Raw genomic sequence first — 22,269 nt, forward strand, 5'->3', positions numbered from 1 at the left:
CACACAAACACCCACACATACTCTAGATGTGTTTCCCCCCCTTAAGTGCCCAATCCCCCCACATGAATCACACCTGGCACACGCAAATTAATACATGTTCAGTGTCTGTTCTTTGTATATGTACTGCAGTTTTTCATGTATACCAGTAGTCTGATACAATACTTACAGTTTGAAAGGGTGTTCAATGAAATTTGGTGATGATTAATGGTTTTTGTGTTAATGTAATAGCAGTTAAAACAGGACCGGTAAAATTTGACCACGAATACCAAAGTAAGGGGGGGAAAACGAAGACAATAGGAGGGTTAAACATTTTTTTCGTAATGTCCTAAAATAGTTTGGGCCCCTGTCAGTCACGGGCCCTTAGAATCGTCCTAACTTTTCACCCCCTTATGGCGCCCCTGGTGGTGTGTCCACAGTCTCACCTTCCCTTTGTAGGGCAGACCAGGCTTGAACTGTTTGCGTGTGTCCTTGGAGTATTTGATGTCGATCAGCTGTTTATGGACGGGCGTTGAATCGTCAAATGTGGTTTGCCGGCTCCCATCCACGCTGGTCACTGACGCCCAGATGCTCACAGTTCCCCTGAAGTGGTCGGCCACATCCACGGGCATCATGTCTTTCACACACAGGCTGAAGTTAGCAGAGCCTTTGATCTACGGAGAGGAAGAGGAGTTGTGAATGTGTGGAACATAATTCTAGTGGCTGGGCTACGGCTCGCCCATAATAATTATACTTATGTAGAATTTACTGTATGATAATAATAGTATTAACCATGTTCAGCTCCAACTAACAATTCAGACACAATCAACAATCTTATTTCAACACCAGCCTTGGATGTGTTATGAACTTCATAACAGCAGCATCCACACAGAGTAATAGGATAGCTGTTGAAAAGGGAATAAATGAACTGACCTCCATGTTTTTGATCACAGGATGGCCCATCTCATGCCGGTAGTAGCCCACTCCGTTCACCGTCATGTTCACTGTCAACTTCCCTGTCACTGGTTTCCCAAACGTATACCTGAACGACATCAAACACAGACCATGTAAGAGCTTTACATCTACAAGGCAGCTCATTGGTCAAAGTCGTTGAATCAAAGAACAATTTAAAATCATCATGAAATGAAATCCCTCTCAAAAACAAAGAGAGGCCCTTTTGTTTGATGTAGGGCTAGGCGATAAAGCAATGCGATAATTTATCTTCTTACTTTGGAATCATATCGTAATCAAAACGTCTTTTGAGATATCATGATTCATGGTCTCAATTTATAACTTTACAGAAAATGTAATTGTGAATTTCTTTCAGGGAATATCATATGAAAATTACAGGTGTTTTTACAGTAAAATGTCAGTGTAAATGTGGTCTTGTGTTTTTATTCACAAAGGATTATACAAATATAGGCTTTACAATGATAGCCTATTTATTTAGTAATTTACCCTATATTGTGATGGAAGATTTTGGCCATATTCCCCAGCCCTAGTTAGATACTGTATATTGGATAACTTTGATTAATGTATGTGTGACTTACTTGGCTCTGACAGTCGCCTGCTCACAGGAGCTCAGATCACGGATGTAGTTTGGAGGATCGATCATCAACTCAAACTTGGGCATCACTGTGAGGGAAGCACAGAATATTAATACACCAACATATTTTACTTTTTGATGTGTTTTGAATTATTATGTCTTGTGCTTGTGGCTTTCTTCACCAAATAACAACACTCATTGTCCCGTGTCTTCTTGTTTTTAAAAATGTGTATCAGAATAATGGAGCTTTTGAAGTTTTATGTACTACACAAAAATATGAATATGAAATAAAAACACAAGAAATACCTACATTTTATTTTACTCTACTCTTGATAAACAAAGCTACTGACTGTTTTGCTCCGTGCTGCATGCAGGGTCTCACCGTATTTCTGCACTTCAAAAGACTTGTTATAGGTGTGGCCCTGCACCTCCACAAAGATAAACCACTCTCCAAACACAGGCTGGTCCGACAGAGGGAAGCTCATGTTCACAACGCCTGTGAGACAGAGAAATGCAGTTAACTCCTTCAATGCCTGAATGCTTGAAAAACCAAAAACGTACCACAGTAGACCCTTCTGATATGCCAAGAGTTTTCTCTGTCTTTTTTATGCAATGAACATTCAAGTGCATGTCCAAAATGTATTCCTTCAGTAAACACATTAGCCGTATAACCACTGCAATGAAATTTGAATCTCTGACCTTGGGATAATGATGGTGTAAATAAATTATAGAAGATGTGGCTCACCACAGCAGACAGACTTCAGACTTTTCCACTGGACCATCCTGGATCCTCTTGGATCCTAACAAAACAAATAAGAGTTATGAAAACCAGCGTTAAGATGACTCATTTCACATTAAAAAGCATGGAACTACATGAGTCTTTGAACTGGACTTGACCCCAAGACCTTTCAAAAATACTTCTACAACTGTTCCTCAGTGGATGCATAAGCTGCAGGTAAGAGCTGTTAAAAATAAACATCTATGTTCTTCGCACTAGCCATAAATCATGAATTTGCCCTACAAAAAAATCCAGATCTGGAAAGAGAGACAATAAGTAAGTAAGGCCAGTGTGTGTGTGTGTGTGTGTGTGTGTGTGTGTGTGTGTGTGTGTGTGTGTGTGTGTGTGTGTGTGTGTGTGTGTGTGTGTGTGTGTGTGTGTGTGTGTGTGTGTGTGTGTGTGTGTGTGTGTCTGATAAAGACAAAACCAAGAACAGAGAGAAGAAGCGCTTCCTTTCATGTTGTTTATCCTCGCACTGTTCCAAAGAGCACCCTGTTATCTAGGTGAGCTGCTCTGACTCCTGCTCTGTAATCTCAGCACAGGCTGGGAACTTAAATTGCCACCGTCCCCTGGGTGGTCCCGCCAGCCTCCACTCACCAAGACATACGCCTCGATCTGCAAAAAAAGAAACGAGGAGACAGAAAGACAAGACGTTATGAAACAGAGACAAACTGTAAATCCTGGAGAGGATCCTAAACCTCCCCCCCCCCCCCGATGCCCCCCCTCCCCCCGCTCACTCCTTATCCAACAATCATCCATCTGTGAAAGTGAGGATTGCCCCGGACCAGCAGCGGACCTTTATAGCTGCAAACATCAATAAAGCGTCTGTCTGCACGGTTGCACAGTATATTTGGAGCCATTTCTCACATTCCAACAGAAATGACTCTCGCTCCACTCATGAAAACAGGTAACTGTACATTTCTCTGAACTCATGGCAGACCAGGTTCCCCCTCCTAACTCCAGCAATCAGAATTGAAAAGCATGTTTGGGCTCTATTGCCAAAAGTGACATGGTAAAAAAATGGATGTATCAGTTGTATAATGTAAAGATAGATGCCATACATATTTATCCATTATCATATTAATTAAAGGGGCCTTATTATGCCCATTTTCAGGTTCATATTTGTATTTAGTGCCTCTATTGTGACATCTTTAAATGCTTTAATGTTCAAAAAGCTCTTTATTTTTCTCCTACTGCCTGTGCTGCAGCACCTCTTTTCACCCTCTGTCTGAAACCAGAGCCCAGTCTGGTCCGATTGGTTAGCTGGCCCGGCTCTGTTGTGATTGGTCAACCGCTTAGAGATATCCCGCCCCTTAGCCTATCACGTACAATGTGTTGAAAGCTAGCCAGTACAAGCGGGAGTGTTACATAGTGATGTCACTATGTTATGGAAGTAAACAAAGGAGTCGATGTTATTAGATGCATTTGTTGCTTTTGTATTTGCTTTAACGTGACGTTCATTTTGAATTACCTTGTCATTCACTGGCCTCAGGTCGGGGGTGACTGTGTAGACATTGATGAATACTAAAGGCAGGGGAAAAAAACACATTGTTGTAAAATATAGAAGGTTTGCATATTTTTAACTTAAAAGCATTAATGCATATGAACTATTTTCTGTTTGTATCATGTCAATATGTGTCCATCACTATATCGTAATCCAAACACGCAATACATCAGGATCAAAGTACGTATTTCCATCTTTGTACTTCAGTTTCAACATGACGCCATCTTTAAGCTGATTTTAATTAACCGAAAGTTAGATTTTATGGCAAAACCTTTTTAAAAATGAGCCTCGTCTTTCTGCATTTCTTTGCCGTGATAAGGTGATTAAGTAGCAGGTGCAGCATGAGGGAACCTTTATGTGTGGGTTTGTAGACGGGCTTGTCGGTCTGGATGAATACAGCTGTGCCCTTGCTCTCCACGGTGACGGTGGTGTAGTTGTGGAAGATGTAGCCTCCCTCCGTCAGGTGACGGTTCCCCCACACCTTCAGATGGGCCTGGCCTCTCAGCCAGAGGGAACCTGGTGGCAGAAACACACACACACACACACACACACACACACCACACACACACACACACACACACACACACACACACACACACACACACACACACACACACACACACACACACACACACACACACACAACACACACACACACACACACAACACACACACACACACACACACACACACACACACACACACAACACACACACACACACACACACACACACACACACACACACACACACACACACCACACACACACACACACACACACACACACACACCACCACACACACACACACACACAAGGATCAGAGCTGGATTTATCTAAAGTGAATTAGGTCAACAGGGGTAGGATTGAAATGTTTACTCTAAGCTGCTGCACACAATTCACCTTAATTCGCACCCCCCCTCCCTTCTTTTTTATTTCTTATTATTAATTTATTTATTTTTGTTCCTTTATTTATCTTTTCATACGTCTATTATTTTCAGGATATTTTTCAACTCTTGTATTGATTTAATGTTGTACTATTTTCTTTGATGTCTTCTTTCTATATGTTCTAAACAGCTAAATGAAAATGGAAAAAACTGCTGACTCAAATGAGAATAACTCTGTATAATGAAACTGAAATAAAAACTAAGTAAACAAAAACTAAAATTCACCTTAATACAAGATGTTACGGAATAAAAGGTAACAGCATAGCAAAGAAACAACATTTAAACACCAGAGGAAGATGCCACGCTATAACACATGACTGCACTTCAGGAGAATGAGGGTGGAGGTTCCAGGGAGGGAGAGGGAGACAGCGGGGAAGAATCGAGGTTGTGTACACTAGATTGATCTATTCCAGCCTTCGGGGGCGGCGGACCATACATGCACGTCAACAGCTGTTGCGTATTATATCGAGGCTGTTACCTTATTCCCAATGAATGAACAGAGACAGATGTTGCATTACAAATAATGTTAGTGTTGATTTGCATGTTGCCTGAGGAATGTGCACACAGCGGACAAGGGGCGCTCACTACTGTGCAGCTGTCACCACTAACCAGCAGCGTGCATGTTACTGTACTGAGGAAAGTTACACAGATAGACTCACCTTCAGTTTGATGGTGCCTTTGTCTAAAATGGAAACAAGGAGATATTTTAATGTAAGAAGAGCATTTTCATTCTGAGAAATCTGTCTAAACATGTGTGTAAAAGTAATAATCTCCAGGGGTTTTAAGCGCTACTAGAATGTTGAGTTTTTTTGACCAGGAAATCCAGCTGCAGCCCGTCTCTATGCCCCTCTGAAGTAGAGCAAACACCATTTATTAATGGTGCTGTCAAACACATCACACAATCACACAGTGTATACACAGAGTGGCTGGTGGGATGGGTGGAACTGATGCCTACAATCAAAGATAGTGTCTATGAGAAGTTCAATCTTCAATCTGTTTTTGCCACTTGTGTGATCCCCACATCCTTCCAATAAATCACATAACCATGGTGTCTCACAGCTCGACTTGTTAGCGCACGTTTTCCTCTCTAAAAGTGATGCATTGTGCCGGTGCAACCTTAGCTTTGTTCTCACCGAGCAGCGAGCCGTGGCTGTGTGCGACCGTCTGCCCCTTCACCGTCAGCTGCACCTGGACACGCGTCTCTGCCTTGGCGTTGAAGATGGTGACGCTCACACTCTCCTCCACGCCGGCTCGAAACACTGAGGGGGCAGCGACCAGATAACCCCTGTGGGGAGAGCAAGGAGAGCGAGGTGGGGAAAGATAAGGAGGAAGAAAAGCAAGAGGAATGAGGATGAAAGGGGAAAGAAGAGACAAATGCAGGTTATAAAAAGTAGAAGAGGGAGAGGTCGAGGGAGGAGATAAAGTGAAGGTCAGTAATTTGTGTTGCAGGCCCACTATAGACCCACCTGTTTCGAGTGCATCTTGGCCAATAAAAAAAGAAAATCTATCAAATAAAGGAATTTCTTTATGTAACACCTAAAAGGCCTGGCTTATGTCAAGCCAATGAGGTAGCACTTTAAAAGGTTTTGGCTTATAGGAGCTACTTGCAGGATTCTTGCTGTTTTGAGTATGTAGCTTCATGATTGATTGCATTTATTGTGAGTAGCTTTGTATAAAAGCATCAGCCAAATTATATGTGATGTAATGAAATGTCCTACAGGTGAACTGAGCATGAATTCAGATTCGTTTCTCACTTTCTCCCCGACGTCAACACACAAACAAACAGGGACATTCCACCTGGATTTGTGCAGCGAGATCAGGTTGAATTGCAACGGTTACCAGCGCCGCAGTACCTGTTGAAGCCAATGAGCTTTCTGCTCTGGTTTGGCTCTTTGGGTGGTCCGGCACCTCTGACAGAAGCTTGGCGTCTGTTTTGAAGAATAACGACTGAGATTCCACACATTCGCTCTGACATTTAATTGAGGGAAGGAGCCTGTCACTGAGGTCACAGAGCAAAGGTCATTCTTTGATGCTCATCGATAGGACGGGGGGGAGAAAAAGCCCTTTTATTTGCAATGAAAGAATATGGCGTCTGGCGCTGAAGGACTATAACTCCCAAGAAACAAAGATTTATAAATGCATTCATGTTTCTAAAGCGCTTTTATAGACGCCAACTTCAGATGCTCTTGTTGGCATAGTCCTGTGTAACTGAAGTAGTGTGATCCATTGGAGATGCTGGTGTCGAAGGGAAGCTTTTTTTTTTTTTTTTTTTTAAAATAAGAATTTCCCCAAATGGTGTATTTTTTGAATATCTAAAAGTTACTCGATGTGAGAAAAGACCCAATTATTTATGCCCACCACATGAGCCGACTATACCTGAAACCTGAATATCTTCTTGTTTTTCCCAACTTAACCAAGTCATCCACCTCGTTTCTTTTAGGCAAATATGCCCACTCACCCGCTGAAGACATAACTGAAGATCACACAAATTAGGAGTGAGCAAAGCCCTGAGCACAAACCCAATTGCATGCCTGAGAGAGGGATCAGGTGGTTGGCATTACAGCCGGGGGCTACTGCAGTTCCTGAGAGAGAAAGTCATGAGAAAAACCCCTGGAAAACAAGGCTTCGGAAGAAGGAAGATAATACGAGGAAATTGACTCTGCAGCGTTTGATCTACAGTGAGTTTAACCACGATGATCAGGTGGTGGACCACGCTTATTTCAGTCACATGGCTCGTTGTACTCAAGTTCTTATTGTTTTTGACCAACTTCTTTCTCCTCAGCTGAGAGCTGGTCGGTGCCTGAGAAGGATTTGTGCTCTCTTTTGTAGATGAAGTGTTTCACAGCCAGTCCTTTTTAGTTCAGTCACATGGTGCAATGTTCTAAGACTTTTGCTTTTTGAACACATTTGACCCTCAGATCAGCTGTTCAATTAAGATTTAAGATGCTTCAGTGAATAAAGCCTGCATTTCTCAGTATGTTTGGTTAATTCACATATAGCTGCACACAATCCCTCCCAACTGGACTACCTGGAAGAATTGTTTACAACTCTTTGCTATCAACACAACCATGTCAGGATTAAGTTCCTCGGGAAGCTGACTGATCAAAACAAAAACTAAAGTCAATTTGACTTATTTTGCCACTGGATGCGAATAAATTAGACCACTGTCAAACACATGTATTTAAATATTGTTCAATATCTTATGAGGCATGAGAAAACATCTCCAAAAGTTGCACATATTCCAGATATCGAAAAAGAATCAGCAGAGTAACCTCTGAATATTTCACTTTGTGTGCTGCTGGCTGCAGTGAATGAAAAACTCAAATGAAAGAAAAACATGAATGGAGAGCTGTTGTGATAGAACAGTGTCATCATATGTTATGATATGAAATCCTCACATATTCACCAACAGTACGAGATTAGGACAGGTTAATGATGCATTAAGTATTGCAAGTTAACGATCAAAGTATTTGCTGCACATATTAAAAAGTTAAGTTTATGTTGCTATAACCAAACATTTTATGTGAAATTGTAAAGATTAAATTAAAGTGATGTAGCCTAGTATTTACTCTAAAGTTCCCGGTTGAGAGCATCGGAAATGCTCGCAGTGAGTTCAAATCACTGCAGCTCACTTCAAAGACATGCAGCACAGTACTCACTGTCTCTCCGGGGCAGCACTGGGGCTCGCGGTGCAGAGGAACAAAGTCCACGAAAGACCCAAAGCTGTCAGAGACCACCGCAACATGTTGGCCCCACTCCCCAACACAGTGCTGGTCTTCTATCGGAGTTTGGGATCTCCAAACTCTAGATGAGAGGTTAAATGAAATGTTAACAGTCTGCAGCTCGCTCTCTCTTTATATCCATTGGCGTGGCTGGTGTTTAGAGCTCCGTCCGGAACTTAAACTTTTTTTAATCATCCCACTTCGCCAAATCCACTTCCAAGCGTGTTTTTTCCCCCTCCTTTCAGAGCCCCGAGTACACGGACAGTCCTCTCCCATGTGCCTTCACCCGCCCCGGTTCCGTTCTCTCATATTTCAGCATTACAAATTGGAAGCGTCCTCCCACTTCAGCCAGCAGTAAAGAAATGTTTGACATGTAAAAAAAGTCCGTGCAACTATTGCTTCCCTCGATTGTTCCTGCAGATCAGGCTGTACTTCATTCCCTTCAATAGCTGCTCTCCCCTCTGAGCTGCAGCAGGACTAACCCCAGAGTAAGGAGCAGCTCGGAGCTGCTGCTGAGAACACCGTAAATTACCTGCACACTTCTGCTCCAGGACACATCCCAGAAGAGTTACCAGCTTCAACCGGTTGCTTTTGCATTGGAAAACCTCACAAGACGCCTAAACTGGGGTACAGATTTCAAAGAACATCAAAAAAAACACTTTAAGAAGGATTACTTACATTTAAGTCACTTATTGTTGTACTTGTTGGAGATGCTCTCTGTAGATATCTGCTGCCCTCAAGTGGTAAGCGAGGTTAGATGCAGTTAAGTCTCAAATAAAAGACCAAGACTGTTTGCTTTTAGGTAGAAAAACATTTATTTAAATACTTTTGAGGTACTGCATTGATGAGAATGAATGAGCATTGATGCACAGTAGATTTTCCAGCTGGTTTTCTGAAATGCGTCACATAAAAACACAAAATGGCATTGACATAACATTTACAAAGTAACATGATAAACAGTCAAGTGTAACATTGTAAAAGTAATTCACATTTTAAAAGTATTTCAGGCACCATGTTCATGATCGGGTTGAAAAGAATATCCAGAACCAAGAGGGACATATTTTTCTTTTGCCTGAGTGCAGCCTCTCACAGGTGGAGCATTGTAGACAATAGATCAACACAAGCCCTGACCCTTATGTTGAACATTTGACCAAGAAACAAGGCTCGAATCCAATCATCTTTAAGTGATAAACCAACAATGAGGTGTATTTAGACTAGACCTTAAGTTAATGCAATTGGCACTGATGTCCTTTCAGAAGGGATAAGAGAAAACGGATTGAGTGAAAATTCAGATTATTTGTACTTCTGATTTACTCCTTTTGTTTGTTTTAAGTGCAGCCGTGAATGATATCGCCAACACTGAGGTCTCTCTGTTTCTCTGCCACTATGTTGTGATAGAGTTTGCAGTGCAGTTGTTCTTGTTCAGGCTCAGTGAAAGCTGCCTTGGAGAAGATCAGTTGGTTGTCCCGGTTAACCTCCACTCCGTGCGCCTGGCAGAGTCGGGTTGTGAGAGACGCGTCTAAACACAAGAGCTGAGCCAGTCGGTCCAGAGGGAAGCGACAGTTGCGGCTGCTGAATCCGTGGCTGTATATGAGCATCAGATCTCTGCGACATGACACCAGGTGACGGTGCAGAGCACAGCTTTGAATGAAGTTCAATCTCCGAGCCAATCGGAGCACACGTACGGGGTTTCGCTCGTGGAAAGCTCGGTTGATGGAAAGAGCGAGCGTGACGGCAGGAGAGCAGCGGAGACGCTCAGGGAGCTCCATGATGTGCTGCGCTGCACGGGCTGAACCTGGAGGAGAGGAGAAGCAAGCATGAAGACATTATTTACTGACATTAATATTGTACAAGTTGATCTAAACTAAAACTATTATTTAGAAACCAAATCATTAATGGTTATGAGCAGGACCTGTGAACTCATACCTGTTATTTCTTGTCATTCTAAAAGTTAATCCTTTTTTGGTTGTTTTGTACAAAAACATTTTTTTTACAACATGACGCTGACTTTGATTTTTATTTTCAAGAAAAATGTACACGAGAGGGGGTAGGACCAGAAAAGTTGTTTTAAGTTTCTTCTTGCCCCTGTTGAACATGACAGAGATTTGAGATATTTTTTTAAAAATGTTTTACCTTGAATGTTTTTTTTTCTTTCTCTTTGTTATAATTATTATAATTATAAAAAAATATGACACTTTTTTTTTCTGACAATAAAAAAGATAAAGATTATTCTTACAGGTGACCAGCAATACAAATGTCCTTTAAATGTATATTATTGAATCTGATGAAAGCAGAAAGAGGTTATGAATCCAGTACAGCCGCTTGCTTTTGTTGAAGTTGACAAAATGTTGCGTTTTAATGTGAAAAGCTTATTCAGAGAGGGAATGCTACACAGACAAGCTTTTTCAACAGATCTCTGCCTTGACATCCTGTTTATATAATGTATATAATGCTTTAACATGAAAGCAAATCAACCCCCCCAAAACAACTTGTGTTAAACAATGAAACACGGCGACCAACCCAAGTTGTAGAGCAGACCGAGAGCCTGGAACTCTTCCTGGTTGGGATGCGGTTCTGTTCCAGTTGCGTAACAGTCCAACAGCCAGCTCAGGTTCTCCTGCAGGTGTGTGTCATTGATGCGTGGGTCGTAGAGCCGCAGCGGTTCACCACAGAGCCGGTACGAGACGTAGATGAGGAACCGCACCGTCCGTTCTAAAATGGCCACACAGTTTAACCCGGACGTCCTCTGGATGATCATGTCCTGCTTCACACCACGCAGCCGATCAAAGACAAAGTTGTACACCTGGAAGACAAGTTACATTTATGTTAATATAGGTTGTGAATAGTTTTTATGTGTTAATGATTGCATGTTTAATCTTACGCCGTTCTTATTGGGCTTGTAAAAGTAACCATATCCACAACCTATTTATTAGCTGAGATCCGTATATTATGGTGTTTCACCAGTGATTTTCAGCAAAAGATTTATTATGAATTTAAATGGTTGCTATAAAATGTGGAATTGTATTACAAACAATACCACACAGCGTGTGCTACAGTACATATTAAAACTGCTGCACTTTCCAAAAGCCAAACATTTGCTCACATTGCTATGTGTTCATTATGGGCTTTTTGGCACTTCAAAGAAAATATCGATGACAGACATGTTTATATGAAGCTGTGCTTACTGTCTGTGTGTTGCAGTAGAGTTAACACTGAGACAGGTGAGTAGAGTGTACTGGTTCAACATTTGCAAATTAACTAAAGTTTTGTTGCAACGCTTCACCTGATCAATGTGTAGTACCTAAATACCACAAATAATAATACTTACAATACTTAATAATAATAATAAATTATATAGCGCTTTTCTTGACTTTCTTTACTTACAAATTACACAATGGGCAGGAGTTTATGTTTCCTTAGTTGTTGATGCCAAATGTTCAAATCCTTAATAAATGACAAAAATCGAATATTATAAAAACTGAGTGACTGGGGAAATAACACTTGCCTCTGTCCAGGGACGCAGGTGAGGGGAGGCAGCAACCTTATCTATAAGGTAACACACAGTTTTCAGTAACACAGCCGCTGGACGGAGGTCAGAGGAGTTTGTGGAGTCTTTCCCAGCTGCTGGTCTGGAATATTCTTTGACAGCACGCAGGGGGTCTCCTCTGGGTCGTCGATCTCTCTCTGTGCCCGCCAACAACTCAAAGCGATGGAGGCAGTTCTGCAGCTGGCGGTCCTGCAGCTCACGAGTGGGACACATGGTCTGGCAGGTTCCCCTGGGCACGCTTTCTTTCCCATGATGCTCCTGTCTTTCCTCCTCCTCCACCTCTCTCACCTGGGCTTTGCCTCGCCATTGCTCTTCAGTCCTCTGTCTCCATTCTCCTCCCGCAGGGGCATCCCTCCTCTGCGAGAGAGAGCTGGGAAGAGAGTTTTGTTGTTAGTTTAAAACGTAAAGCATACAAAAGAACGGCTTCTCCTTTTGTTTGGTGGCCATGGCACAAAATAAGCAAGGCCAGCAAAATGTTGGTAAAATATTCAAGAGGCTTCTAGATTTACATCACACACATCCACTGGTATTCTATTGAGTGGCTTGGTGACACAAAAGTTCATTTAAATCTTTGTCTTGGCCCTAATAGACAAAAATCATTCATATTTAACTAAATTAAGTTCTGCTAGTATGGTCACCTTTTCCCCCTCAACCTATTCTGTTAATTTGTATGGTATGAATTAACACATTAGAGGATACTTCTTTTACATTTTAGCTGCACTCGAACAATCTAAGGGTGAAGTTAAAGCAGGTCCATACACTTCTTTAATAACACTAAATCTGAAATAGCAAAGCGTGTAATCACTGCTGTCATGATAGCTCTATCTAAAATCTTTACATTGTGTTCGCTGCTTTTTCTAAAGTGATACAACAAAGGATAAAACAGCTAGATTTAACCAGGTTTAAGATGTTTATAACGGACTGGTAACGTTAGCTGTAAGTTGCTAATATCTAAAGGTAAATAAGGGTTAGCCATTAGCTTCGACGTTAGCCAGCTAGCAAACACAGATATCGTGCGAATATTGTTTCTACTATGAAACAATATGTAAGTTATACTAATGCAAACGGTCAATATACAATAGTAAAATGGCCTTTGGACACATTTTATAATGACGTCTTTAATAAATATGTGAAATAAAGTGCATGTACTCACATGCGACGAGGCGCTCTCCTGCGGCTCATTGGTCCTTTGGAAGAGACCGACCGTCACTTTCCAGAATCAGCCAATTAAAATGCCGTTTTGATGGTACGTCACTTCCGGAAGCAGTCGCGATAGTTTATTACTCTATTGTGGGGAAAGTTATTAATGTAACACAACTTCCAAACTTAAAAGGTTGTTGGACACATTTGGATAGTTGTATGGGCATCTGGCAATGTTAAAATGACAGGTAAGAGGAAGACCACCCTTTATTCCATCTTAAAATGTATTAAAATCAGACTTTGTGTGATTTCTTTGTTCAAATGGAAAGTAAGGTAATACTTAAATGTTGTTACACTGAATGCTATTTAGGTACGTAAATAAGACAATTAAACAAAAATGCTCTATATCTAAGATGGCTATGGTTAAAGACTCACAGATCTTTGTTCAAAGTATTGAATCACCATTTAAAAAAAACGTGTCAAACAAGTCACTTTAATGTTCATTTCAATTGGAAAACACAAGCTAGGGATGGATGACAAAACAAATACACAAACTTAACACTGTTCCCAAATCTAAGTAAGTAATAAGTTAACCAATAACCATGACTCCTTTCAGATTTAGGTTTTTTTTATGTAGGTATATTAAACAAAACTTGAAAAGGTTTTCCATTTATGAGTTGCTTCTTATTTGTATGCCCATGTTGACTGTTCATGTTATATGTGTATTTATGAACAATGTACCGACCATTAAACAGTCATAATTCAACATTTTTAATATCATAATACAGCTACAAAGAAATCAAGCAGTATATAAGAAACAGACAAACATAAACAAAAAAAAGTACATGTACATGCCAACGGGGGAAATCTGAGTGTGTGGGGGGTATCCAAAGTGCCTGTTCCGTGTATCCCATGCTGTGGGGTATTCTTCACGGTTTGGGGCAATAGAGCTTCAGGGTTCTTGCAGGGCCGAGCTGCTCCTCCTCCGTGGCCTGATGGACATTTATTGTATGGCGGCAGACGAGTGAAGACACCTCCAGGAGCTCTGAGAATGTGCTGGAAAAATGAAGAAAATACCAATGTGTGAATAAAAAGGAAACCAAACGGATCGCCCACAAAAGGTATATGTAAGGTATTTGAGCCCTAAGTCAGAGTTTTCATTGTCACAAAACAAAATGCTGTCTTCCATTAATCAACTCCTTTGGTTAGATGACTATTGATTAGTCAATACTCATCTATAAGCGATACAGATTCTCACATGAGGAAACACATATTCCAAACAATTCATTAGGCACTCCACCAAAAGAAGTCTTGCGGTAACAGTAGCACAAACTGTATGCATCACGTCGTATTTTATTTGTATTGTAAAATCAGTGGTCTGAGCAAGAATATAGTTTTATTTCAGCAAGGACGTTCTTGTAGTATTCACGGACCATTTGATGACAGAAGCTTTAAAATAAGCCTAATATAAAATAGCAGTCAGCGTACATTAACTTCACTGTTATTAATTATTTTTAATATAATGAATTTTACTTTCACATGGTCAAAAGTATTGATGTATTTTTCTTTTTGCCGCTTCTTTTAATTGAACAATTCATATCTTACACTGCACTGTAACTTTTATTCATGTCTTCTCTCTTTTAATGTTTCTTTTATTATCTTTGCTTTTTAAATGCCATTTTCTGAATGTCTTTCATTTTTGTAAAGCACTTTGAATTGCCTTGTGTTGAAAGGTGCTATGTAGACATGGGCATCATTTCCACTGGGGACAGGGGGGACATGTCCTCGCCATTTTTCAAATGTGTTTTTTTTTTTTACGCAAGCGGTCATCGTCACGGAGGAGCATCTGTGTGTGTGTGTGTGTGTGTGTGGCACGAGCGCATTTTGTGAGAGAGAAAGAGACAGAGTTACAGGGGTTGTTGTTAGCATCTGGTGCTAGCTCGGAGCTAACGGAGATTAGAAGCTGTTTCAACAATAAGGAGAGGGAGAGTCCTCTTCTGTCGGACTGAGAGAGATAACGTCAGCTCAGTGAGCTAAAGAACTCTGAGGGATTAGATTGTAAACGTTAGTCTAAGTTATCTCATTGGGTCTCAAATGGTTTGGTCATCTTTGTAAACAAATATTTCCATCCATTTAATAAAGTTGTTCAAAATAAGTTAAGAACTCATTCCAATGTCAGTAAAAAATTCAAAACACAGTTTAAAAGGAGAGTGATTAGTCAAATATGCATAAATAAAAAGAAATAATGCAGACTAGGTAAAATAAAGATAGGAGAGAGGAGTTTATCAATGATTTGTTATGAGCATATTCTAATGGTTTTTGGAATATATACAGTTCTTCCCGGGGGTGCATGCCCCCGGACCCCGGAGTATGTGAGGTCATCACAAATAAAACAGGCTCACATGGATAGGATACTAGATAAGTTTGCTACACTACACATTTTTCTTGGATTAGTTAACACCATAGTCCCTAATATATTTGTAGAAAGGCAGGAAATGGAATTAAATCGAGAAAATGTTTCATTGCGGAGGACCCCTGTTTTGTGTCCCTCCCACTTCTCAAACCAAAGTTACACCCTTGTATGTAAATAAACTTGCCTTGCCTTTTGAATATGCGCCATAGGATAAATTCTTTAAAAGTAAAGGATCTATCGGGTTTCAGCTATATAAATATATCTTTAAAGAAGACTTTCATAAACAGAGCCATATAGTAAAATCCTCTGGGAAGAAAAAAACAAGAACAAAACATAGCACATAACAGAACATTCACAGCATCACCAGGTTCCCAAAGACACATTCTCTGTATAATGTCTGTCTCTGAATGTTCGTACCCCGACAGCTGCTGACTGATGTCCTTTGATGTGGTCTTCATGTCTCTGAGGCACTCTAGAGAAGTGCTGGTGTCCTTCTGATCTCCCTCTGTGCACTGCTCCAGCAGCTTCTCACTCACCTTCAGGCAGGCCTCAGATTTATCTGAAATGGGTGAGTACAGGTTGACATTATTATTACATAACATGTATCACAAGTTGCAACATTCAAATCACATGGTAAGGTAACATGGAATATCAAAAATGTCAAGAAGCACATTCTTTTTGTTTTAATATACTGATAACTTCTATGAGCATTACATTCCTACAGCACAGTAATATCTGTAAAAAGTGAAAATAACACTAGTGAATAGAGTGGTGCAGGGATGACGTGTTTACCCGGAAGTCAGCTGTGCATGGGATTTCTCCATAGGATTTTGGAAAATAGCTCGAAATAAGGTCTGTGGAAAACGAACTGGTTTGATAAATGCACGTTTTGTTCGGCCGGATCATCTCCACCCTACTTTTATAATCATAAATCTAATCGCCAGAAGCTAAATGCTAACGTTATGCTAAACGAACTACAGCAGGGTCGCACGACTTCAACGTCACGCCAACTTAAGATCCATATTCAAAAATACAGATTCTAAATTGTACAAGTTGAAGCGTTTGTTTTAACAGTTTGCAGGAGGCAGGTACTTGCTTTCAAGCAGAACAGGGCAAACAAACTTAGAGGAGTGTTTTACGTGTTCGGCGTAATGACGTAAAACGTCCTCGACAACTTCTGTAGTCCTATTCAGCCACTTGTTAACAACCATCGTTTTTCAGACACGTAAACTCTTCAGAAATCACCAGTGGGGTCACTGCTGATGTATTTAATGTCGTAGAACAAAACGTGATCCGTCTCTTAAATGTGTTTCAACCACAGACCTTATTTCAAGCTATTTTCCAAAACCCTATGGAGAGATCCTGTTGACTCTGAGACGAGGGAACCCGTAGTGGTAAAATGCTAACTCACTTCCGGGTTTTAGGACGCGTCACAGCACCACTCTATTTACATTAAAGATTTCTGTATTTGTTTTGCTCATCTCATAGGTGTGAAGTAGACAGGACTGTGTTAAAGAAAGGTGCCATCAGATATTTAAATCGGTTAATATTGATCTATTTAGAATCAGATTATCGTTTTTAAAGGTGTTATTTATCTCATGTTACTGAGTGTTTCATCTTTGTTCTTTTATCGTTGACATTGTTGTTTTGAGCTTTTAAAACTTAGTAACTACCTAGAAACTCCTTTCTGTCCCCGTCGATGTAGAAGTTCTTCACTGGCAGCTCGTGGCGGGTGGTGTCGACAGCTGAGGCGAAGGACTTGTAGTTCTTTGCGAACTGTTTGGCAGTTTCTGCCACAGGAGTCAGAGCAGCAATCTGATGGAAAATATAAGTATTAGTAGGATGAGAATCATGTACTAATACTATCATAAAAATACAATGCACAAAAATGAAAATTCTAAAACCAGATATTCTCCAGCTGTTTTTTCTACTTAAAACATTATCAATCAAATCAAGTTTTATTTATAGAGCACAATTAAAAACGATTTTGGTCGAGCCAAAGTGCTGTACATGTAATAAAAACACTTTACTACAATAACAGGGTATATGCAGGAATCCTGAAGTCAAATGTAATTCCTTTTAAGACCTTTTTTAAGACCCTTTCCGTACATTTTAAGACCTCATCTCCACTTTGAGTTCTAACTGGTTACCTTGGCGACACACTTTACCTCACATTGACTATATACAGTATTGATTGTCCTTCCTCCTTATCTTCCAACCATTTGGACGCAGACTTGCATTTCCCCAAAACGATGTTGTTTAACAACCGGCGTAAACGGACCTTCGCGCTATCAAGCAGTGAGCGTGCGATGTCCTGTTCAGATGACGTCCAATCCAACGGGATGCCATAAATAAACTACACAGAATCACACTACACACCTACGCAATGATTACATTCAGGCAGACTGTAGAATACAACCTCTTTGGACAATTTATATACTTATTGAAAACAAGCTACAAAATGTAATACCTTGGAAAATGCCGTTTAATAATAGGCTTCATTTTCGCTAAATTGATTTTTTAACACAAGGAAATGTCAGGTGTCGTACTCAGCTCTCACTAGAAGGCCAGAGAGAAGAAGTGTGTCTTCAGTGAGGATTTAAAAACCCCTAGGGTCTGGGCCGACCTCACATGGAGGGGCAGACTGTTCCAGAGCCTAGGGCCAGCCGCTGCGAAGGTTCAGATATAAACCAATGACCCTCAATGGGGTATGACTTTGCAACAGCACCAAGTCTACAGTTATAAATGTGAAATGCTACTAGATGGACATTTTAAAGTGTTTCTCAACATTTAATAACATTTTTAAGACGGGACACAATTCAAAAGGTAATTACAAAATAAGATGATATCCTGACCTGTAAATCTAGTAGCTCATGCGCTAGCCTGTCCTTCTCCATGACGAGGTACTGACGTTTCTTCTCCTGGACTTCATTATACAGAGCCTCTTCCTCCTCCATCTCCTGCAGGATCCTTGCTTCTGCCGCAGCCTTAAGCTTTGCAGTGTTGCTCTCCATCTGAAGACAAAGATTAAGGGACACTCAAACTGCTTTAGCAAATCAAATGTACACTAAGTTGGACAAACTCACCTCAGCTGTGAGATAGGCCAGCAGGAATGTCTGCATCTCAATGATAAACTTCTCTGTCTCTGGATTTCTCTCGGGCTCTGCTGCATTTTCCATAACTGTTCTCTCTGAGAGTTTTAGAAAAAAAAAAAGTTAAAATTGTCATCTTATTTGTAAAAAAACGTCAAACATGTTTAAATCGGTTTACCTTTAATGACTGAAATGTCAAAATTTGGTTGGAAGCAGTGTCCATCTGAGAAAGTGGACTGCAAGTTACTTCTACCGAGCAATGAAGGCCCAGCTTCAGAGGACACAAGGAAAACAACATGCTGGAGTTATTCATGTTAGGGATGGGAATTTGAGAGCAAATTTATACTTGAATATTTGACCCAAAAAACAGTTAACATATCCTATACATTTTTTAAATGTTTAAAAAAGAAAAAAAGTTGTAATAAGAAATAAATGTTCAAATACATATAGAAACCAAACCAAGTTTTCTTTGATATTTTTCTTAAGATATTTAAAATGGCACTGTCGTATATATTTAATTAATCAATTTGATAATATGTAATCAACTTAGGCAACCCTCACATAAAAAAATATATTTTGTATTACAATACAAAATATTCATAACTCATTCAAATACCTGAATCATTTTGAATATTCGAATAATCATGCCCATCCCCTAATTCATAGCTTTCTTCTCATCCATCTGTCTTTTCAAATTGGAAAGATACACCATGCTGCTATAGAACACTTCAATAACCATACTATCCGATTAAAATTCACATAATTACAATTAAAATTGATCTTATTTGTCATGACATCTGTTTAATTCACAGTTATGAACATAGGAAGGCCTTACATGTAGCCTGTGGGGCCATGGAGCGTCTCGGGGGGGTGCCCACTCTTGGTTTGACTCCACTGGGTTTAGGTGAGGACGGCCTCAGCGGCACAGCAAAGGACTCGTTGGTCAGTGAGTTACTCTGTTAATGGTCATAGGGGTGCAATGAGCTACTAATTCGTAATATCAGCAGTGTAAACAGACAGACACCTGAACTGCATAATTTAACTAATAATTTAAAGATCACCTATTATGCAAAATCCACTTTCTCATGTCTTTTCTACATCAACATGTGTCCCCTCTGTGTAAAGAGATTCTGAACGTTTCAGGAACAAAGACCCACTCTCTTTTTCTCCTGATCCATTTATATAAAAACCTGTCTGAAATGAGCTGATCAGATTTTGGCCACTTTATGATGTCATAACGATGTTTTGTCTTGTGTAACCATTAGCCAATCAGCAACCAAGGTAACCCCCCCCCCCCCCCCAGCCACCTATCACCTGAATCTCCTCCTAGAGCACCATTGTGTTCTTTGTAACCAAATGTCTCTCAGAGGGGCGTGGGGAGGGGCTCCTTATTTTCATCTAAAGTAACAGACAGAGAATCAGCACTTTGGAAACAGGGCTGAAACAGAGGGGATTATGGGTAATGCTGCAATGATCTGTTTGGTGTTTGGAGCCAAACACTTCAGAGACATGTTTTGTGTGTGTGTGTGTGTGTGTGTGTGTGTGTGTGTGTGTATATATATATATATGAGACCTATTAAATATAGTGATGAAAAACAGTATAATAGGGGACCTTTAAGACATTAATTGGATATTGGCAGCATTCAATATTCTAAGTAACAATGGCTGACATAGTTGAATAAGCATGTGTGAAACACATCATTACATCCAAACTAAAAAATTAAAGACAAAGGAAGATAGCACTACCTTTGAGATAGATGACTTCTCAGCAGACTGCATATAGCGAGACTTGATAACATTCCCACTTGCTAAAGATTGATAAAGACATGGACAATAAAAAAGAAGAAAGAAATTGGTTGAATATTATGAATCTTTGAAGATGACAGCACATAGCAGGGCTTTATATAACTGAGGAAATGTTGGACAGAAATATTAACTGCACACTTTGCTGCTGTGACAATTTATCATAAATGACAGCAGTGCTGCAATAACTAACAACGGGAACCCATGCAAATGCTTACTTTTAACAGGTTTCTTTTCAGGTCCACTGACTGTAACTTTAACAGCATTGCTGCCACTTTTCGAGCTGAAAACAAATGAATAAAAAGTACAAGTTAAATTCAATAATGTTGAAATTAGAAAATTATCGTTTTTTTTCCATTTTTTATGAAAACAGGCGAAACCGGAAGCTAAGCTATAATGTTAGCTCCAAGCTACCCATCACTTATTGTTACATTTTAAAGTGTGCAATTGTATTAACATTTGTAGTGTTTTTGTGAGTTTAAAGTAGTGAAACAGTGACGTTTCTGGTTAACAGCAGATGATAGCGTGTCATTTAAAATAGCTTAAAAATAAAACTAGAAATTACACGGCACTCACTTAAAAGAAAGACATACGAGAAAGGATAATACAATGAGAAATGTAGTTACCTTTTAGTGTCAGTTAGGGAACTTTTGAAAGAGCTCGGCGCTGTTGATGTTCTTCTGGACGCCATAATGTTTTTGAAGCAAACCGCCCGTGTGCCAGTTTTGTCAACCGGCATAAACAAGACGTGAATCAATGGTTCCGCTCTTCTTCTTCTTATTTGTGTTTGTGACAGACACCATTTTTATACGGTGGCCGGCCACCGTATTTTTACCATACAAAAACATGAAACAAGGTCAATTTAGTTTGAAAGGTTTTTTTCTTCAAACATAATAACCTATAGGGGATAAAGTGATGAAGTTCATAGTTTAGCCTTTTTCTGCAGTGACCTTAACAATTACAGGCCAATTTATGTATACTGAACGTGTTGCATTATATTGAACAGGTGTTACTATTCAATCCAAATTCTGAGGGGAAGCCCCTCAAAATATACTATCTGTGTATAATGAATGCAGCAGCTGCTTTGCATTGAGTACAAGATATGCCAAAAGCTACAGTTATTCTAGAGACCACTAGATGGGTGTAAGGGTCTTCTCTGCTCTCGGTGTCAACACACATTATGTGACAACTCTACTTTCAATCTGTACAGATTACATAACATATTATGTCTCCCCTGTGTGTCGACAGAAGTCAACATGCATTTATTCATATTGTTTACCATTTATTTCCCTGTCAGTGTCATCAGGTGGGAACAGCGATCCCAACCAGCAATGCAGGATTGGAAGTTTGTTTACACACTGAGCAGGTTAACAGATTATAGCAGGATAACAGAGATGCGTCCACCTAAACTGCATCTGTGAAACACTTTAAACTTCAGCACCATCACACTCACATGGGAGAACATGAAAACAGTTTGTTGTAAACAGTGAGGATTATACCAACTCGTGTGCATCTGGTTGCATGTATACGTCTTCAAATGTGTGTGTGACTATCTACTTAGCAGGTTCTCTTACCTGGAGTTTACTGTTTGTTTGTGTGCACACGTCTTAAAGAACATAATGGGTGATGATCCCGCCTGTCTGAGCTGGCCTCGGACAACAGGAAGGACAATGAGAGGAGAGGGTGTGGATCTGAGTGGTAAACACTGGGAAGCAACTACCTTCCAGACGGATGGATAAACCACCGGGAGTAGAGGGAGAAAGAGTACTGCTGCCTTTTAACAAATATCACACATTTGTGCAG

The 22,269-nt window shown here is 40.2% G+C and overlaps 3 protein-coding genes across 5 annotated transcripts in view; all 3 read right to left on the reverse strand.

The window, feature by feature from the left end:
• The window catches only part of cpamd8 (C3 and PZP like alpha-2-macroglobulin domain containing 8), a gene marked incomplete in the record, with an annotated part of 38,021 nt that extends 29,052 nt beyond the window's left edge, over window positions 1-8,969 (reverse strand). The window contains 11 exon segments of the mRNA XM_034223526.1: window positions 423-650; window positions 910-1,018; window positions 1,527-1,611; window positions 1,905-2,018; window positions 2,268-2,322; window positions 2,898-2,915; window positions 3,772-3,824; window positions 4,156-4,320; window positions 5,409-5,431; window positions 5,883-6,034; window positions 8,409-8,969. Coding sequence (XP_034079417.1) covers window positions 423-650; window positions 910-1,018; window positions 1,527-1,611; window positions 1,905-2,018; window positions 2,268-2,304 — 573 coding nt within the window.
• A 297-nt stretch (window positions 8,970-9,266) lies between these two features.
• sac3d1 (SAC3 domain containing 1) lies at window positions 9,267-13,229 on the reverse strand. The gene is made up of 4 exons (XM_034223469.1): window positions 13,172-13,229; window positions 11,977-12,388; window positions 10,992-11,274; window positions 9,267-10,266 (listed from the first exon to the last, which is right to left on the reverse strand). Exons 1-4 carry the CDS (start codon window positions 13,198-13,200, stop codon window positions 9,800-9,802), a joined length of 1,191 nt encoding a protein of 396 aa, XP_034079360.1. The 5' UTR covers window positions 13,201-13,229; the 3' UTR covers window positions 9,267-9,799.
• A 403-nt stretch (window positions 13,230-13,632) lies between these two features.
• Window positions 13,633-21,218, reverse strand: haus8 (HAUS augmin like complex subunit 8). Of its 3 annotated transcripts, none has more exons than XM_034223560.1 (10): window positions 21,093-21,206; window positions 20,685-20,749; window positions 20,410-20,471; window positions 19,499-19,619; window positions 18,842-18,886; window positions 18,658-18,761; window positions 18,427-18,585; window positions 17,245-17,386; window positions 15,989-16,130; window positions 13,633-14,214 (listed from the first exon to the last, which is right to left on the reverse strand). In XM_034223560.1, exons 1-10 carry the CDS (start codon window positions 21,203-21,205, stop codon window positions 14,088-14,090), a joined length of 1,080 nt encoding a protein of 359 aa, XP_034079451.1. In that variant the 5' UTR covers window position 21,206; the 3' UTR covers window positions 13,633-14,087. The 3 variants fall into 3 exon arrangements, with proteins under 3 accessions (XP_034079451.1, XP_034079450.1, XP_034079452.1); XM_034223559.1 differs by having other exon boundaries at window positions 18,842-18,934; XM_034223561.1 differs by lacking the exon at window positions 20,410-20,471 and having other exon boundaries at window positions 18,842-18,934; window positions 21,093-21,218.
• Window positions 21,219-22,269: the final 1,051 nt, after the last annotated feature.

The sequence above is a fragment of the Gymnodraco acuticeps genome, unplaced genomic scaffold, assembly GCF_902827175.1.
Source record: "Gymnodraco acuticeps unplaced genomic scaffold, fGymAcu1.1, whole genome shotgun sequence".
In the NCBI taxonomy this organism is placed as follows: Eukaryota; Metazoa; Chordata; class Actinopteri; order Perciformes; family Bathydraconidae; genus Gymnodraco; species Gymnodraco acuticeps.

Excerpts from the sequence above, each read along its gene's own strand:
- sac3d1 (XM_034223469.1), bottom strand. The coding sequence starts at position 13,200 with ATGAGCCGCAGGAGAGCGCCTCGTCGCAT. Across the intron at positions 12,389-13,171 it reads AGGAGAGCGCCTCGTCGCAT|CTCTCTCTCGCAGAGGAGGG; the intron begins GTGAGTACATGC and ends CTCTCTTCCCAG. Across the intron at positions 10,267-10,991 it reads CGGTCTGCTCTACAACTTGG|GTTCAGCCCGTGCAGCGCAG; the intron begins GTTGGTCGCCGT and ends CCTCTCCTCCAG.
- haus8 (XM_034223559.1), bottom strand. The coding sequence starts at position 21,205 with ATGCCGGTTGACAAAACTGGCACACGGGCGGTTTGCTTCAAAAACATT. Across the intron at positions 20,750-21,092 it reads TCCCTAACTGACACTAAAAG|CTCGAAAAGTGGCAGCAATG; the intron begins GTAACTACATTT and ends ATTTGTTTTCAG. Across the intron at positions 14,215-15,988 it reads ATCAGTCAGCAGCTGTCGGG|CACATTCTCAGAGCTCCTGG; the intron begins GTACGAACATTC and ends TCATTTTTCCAG.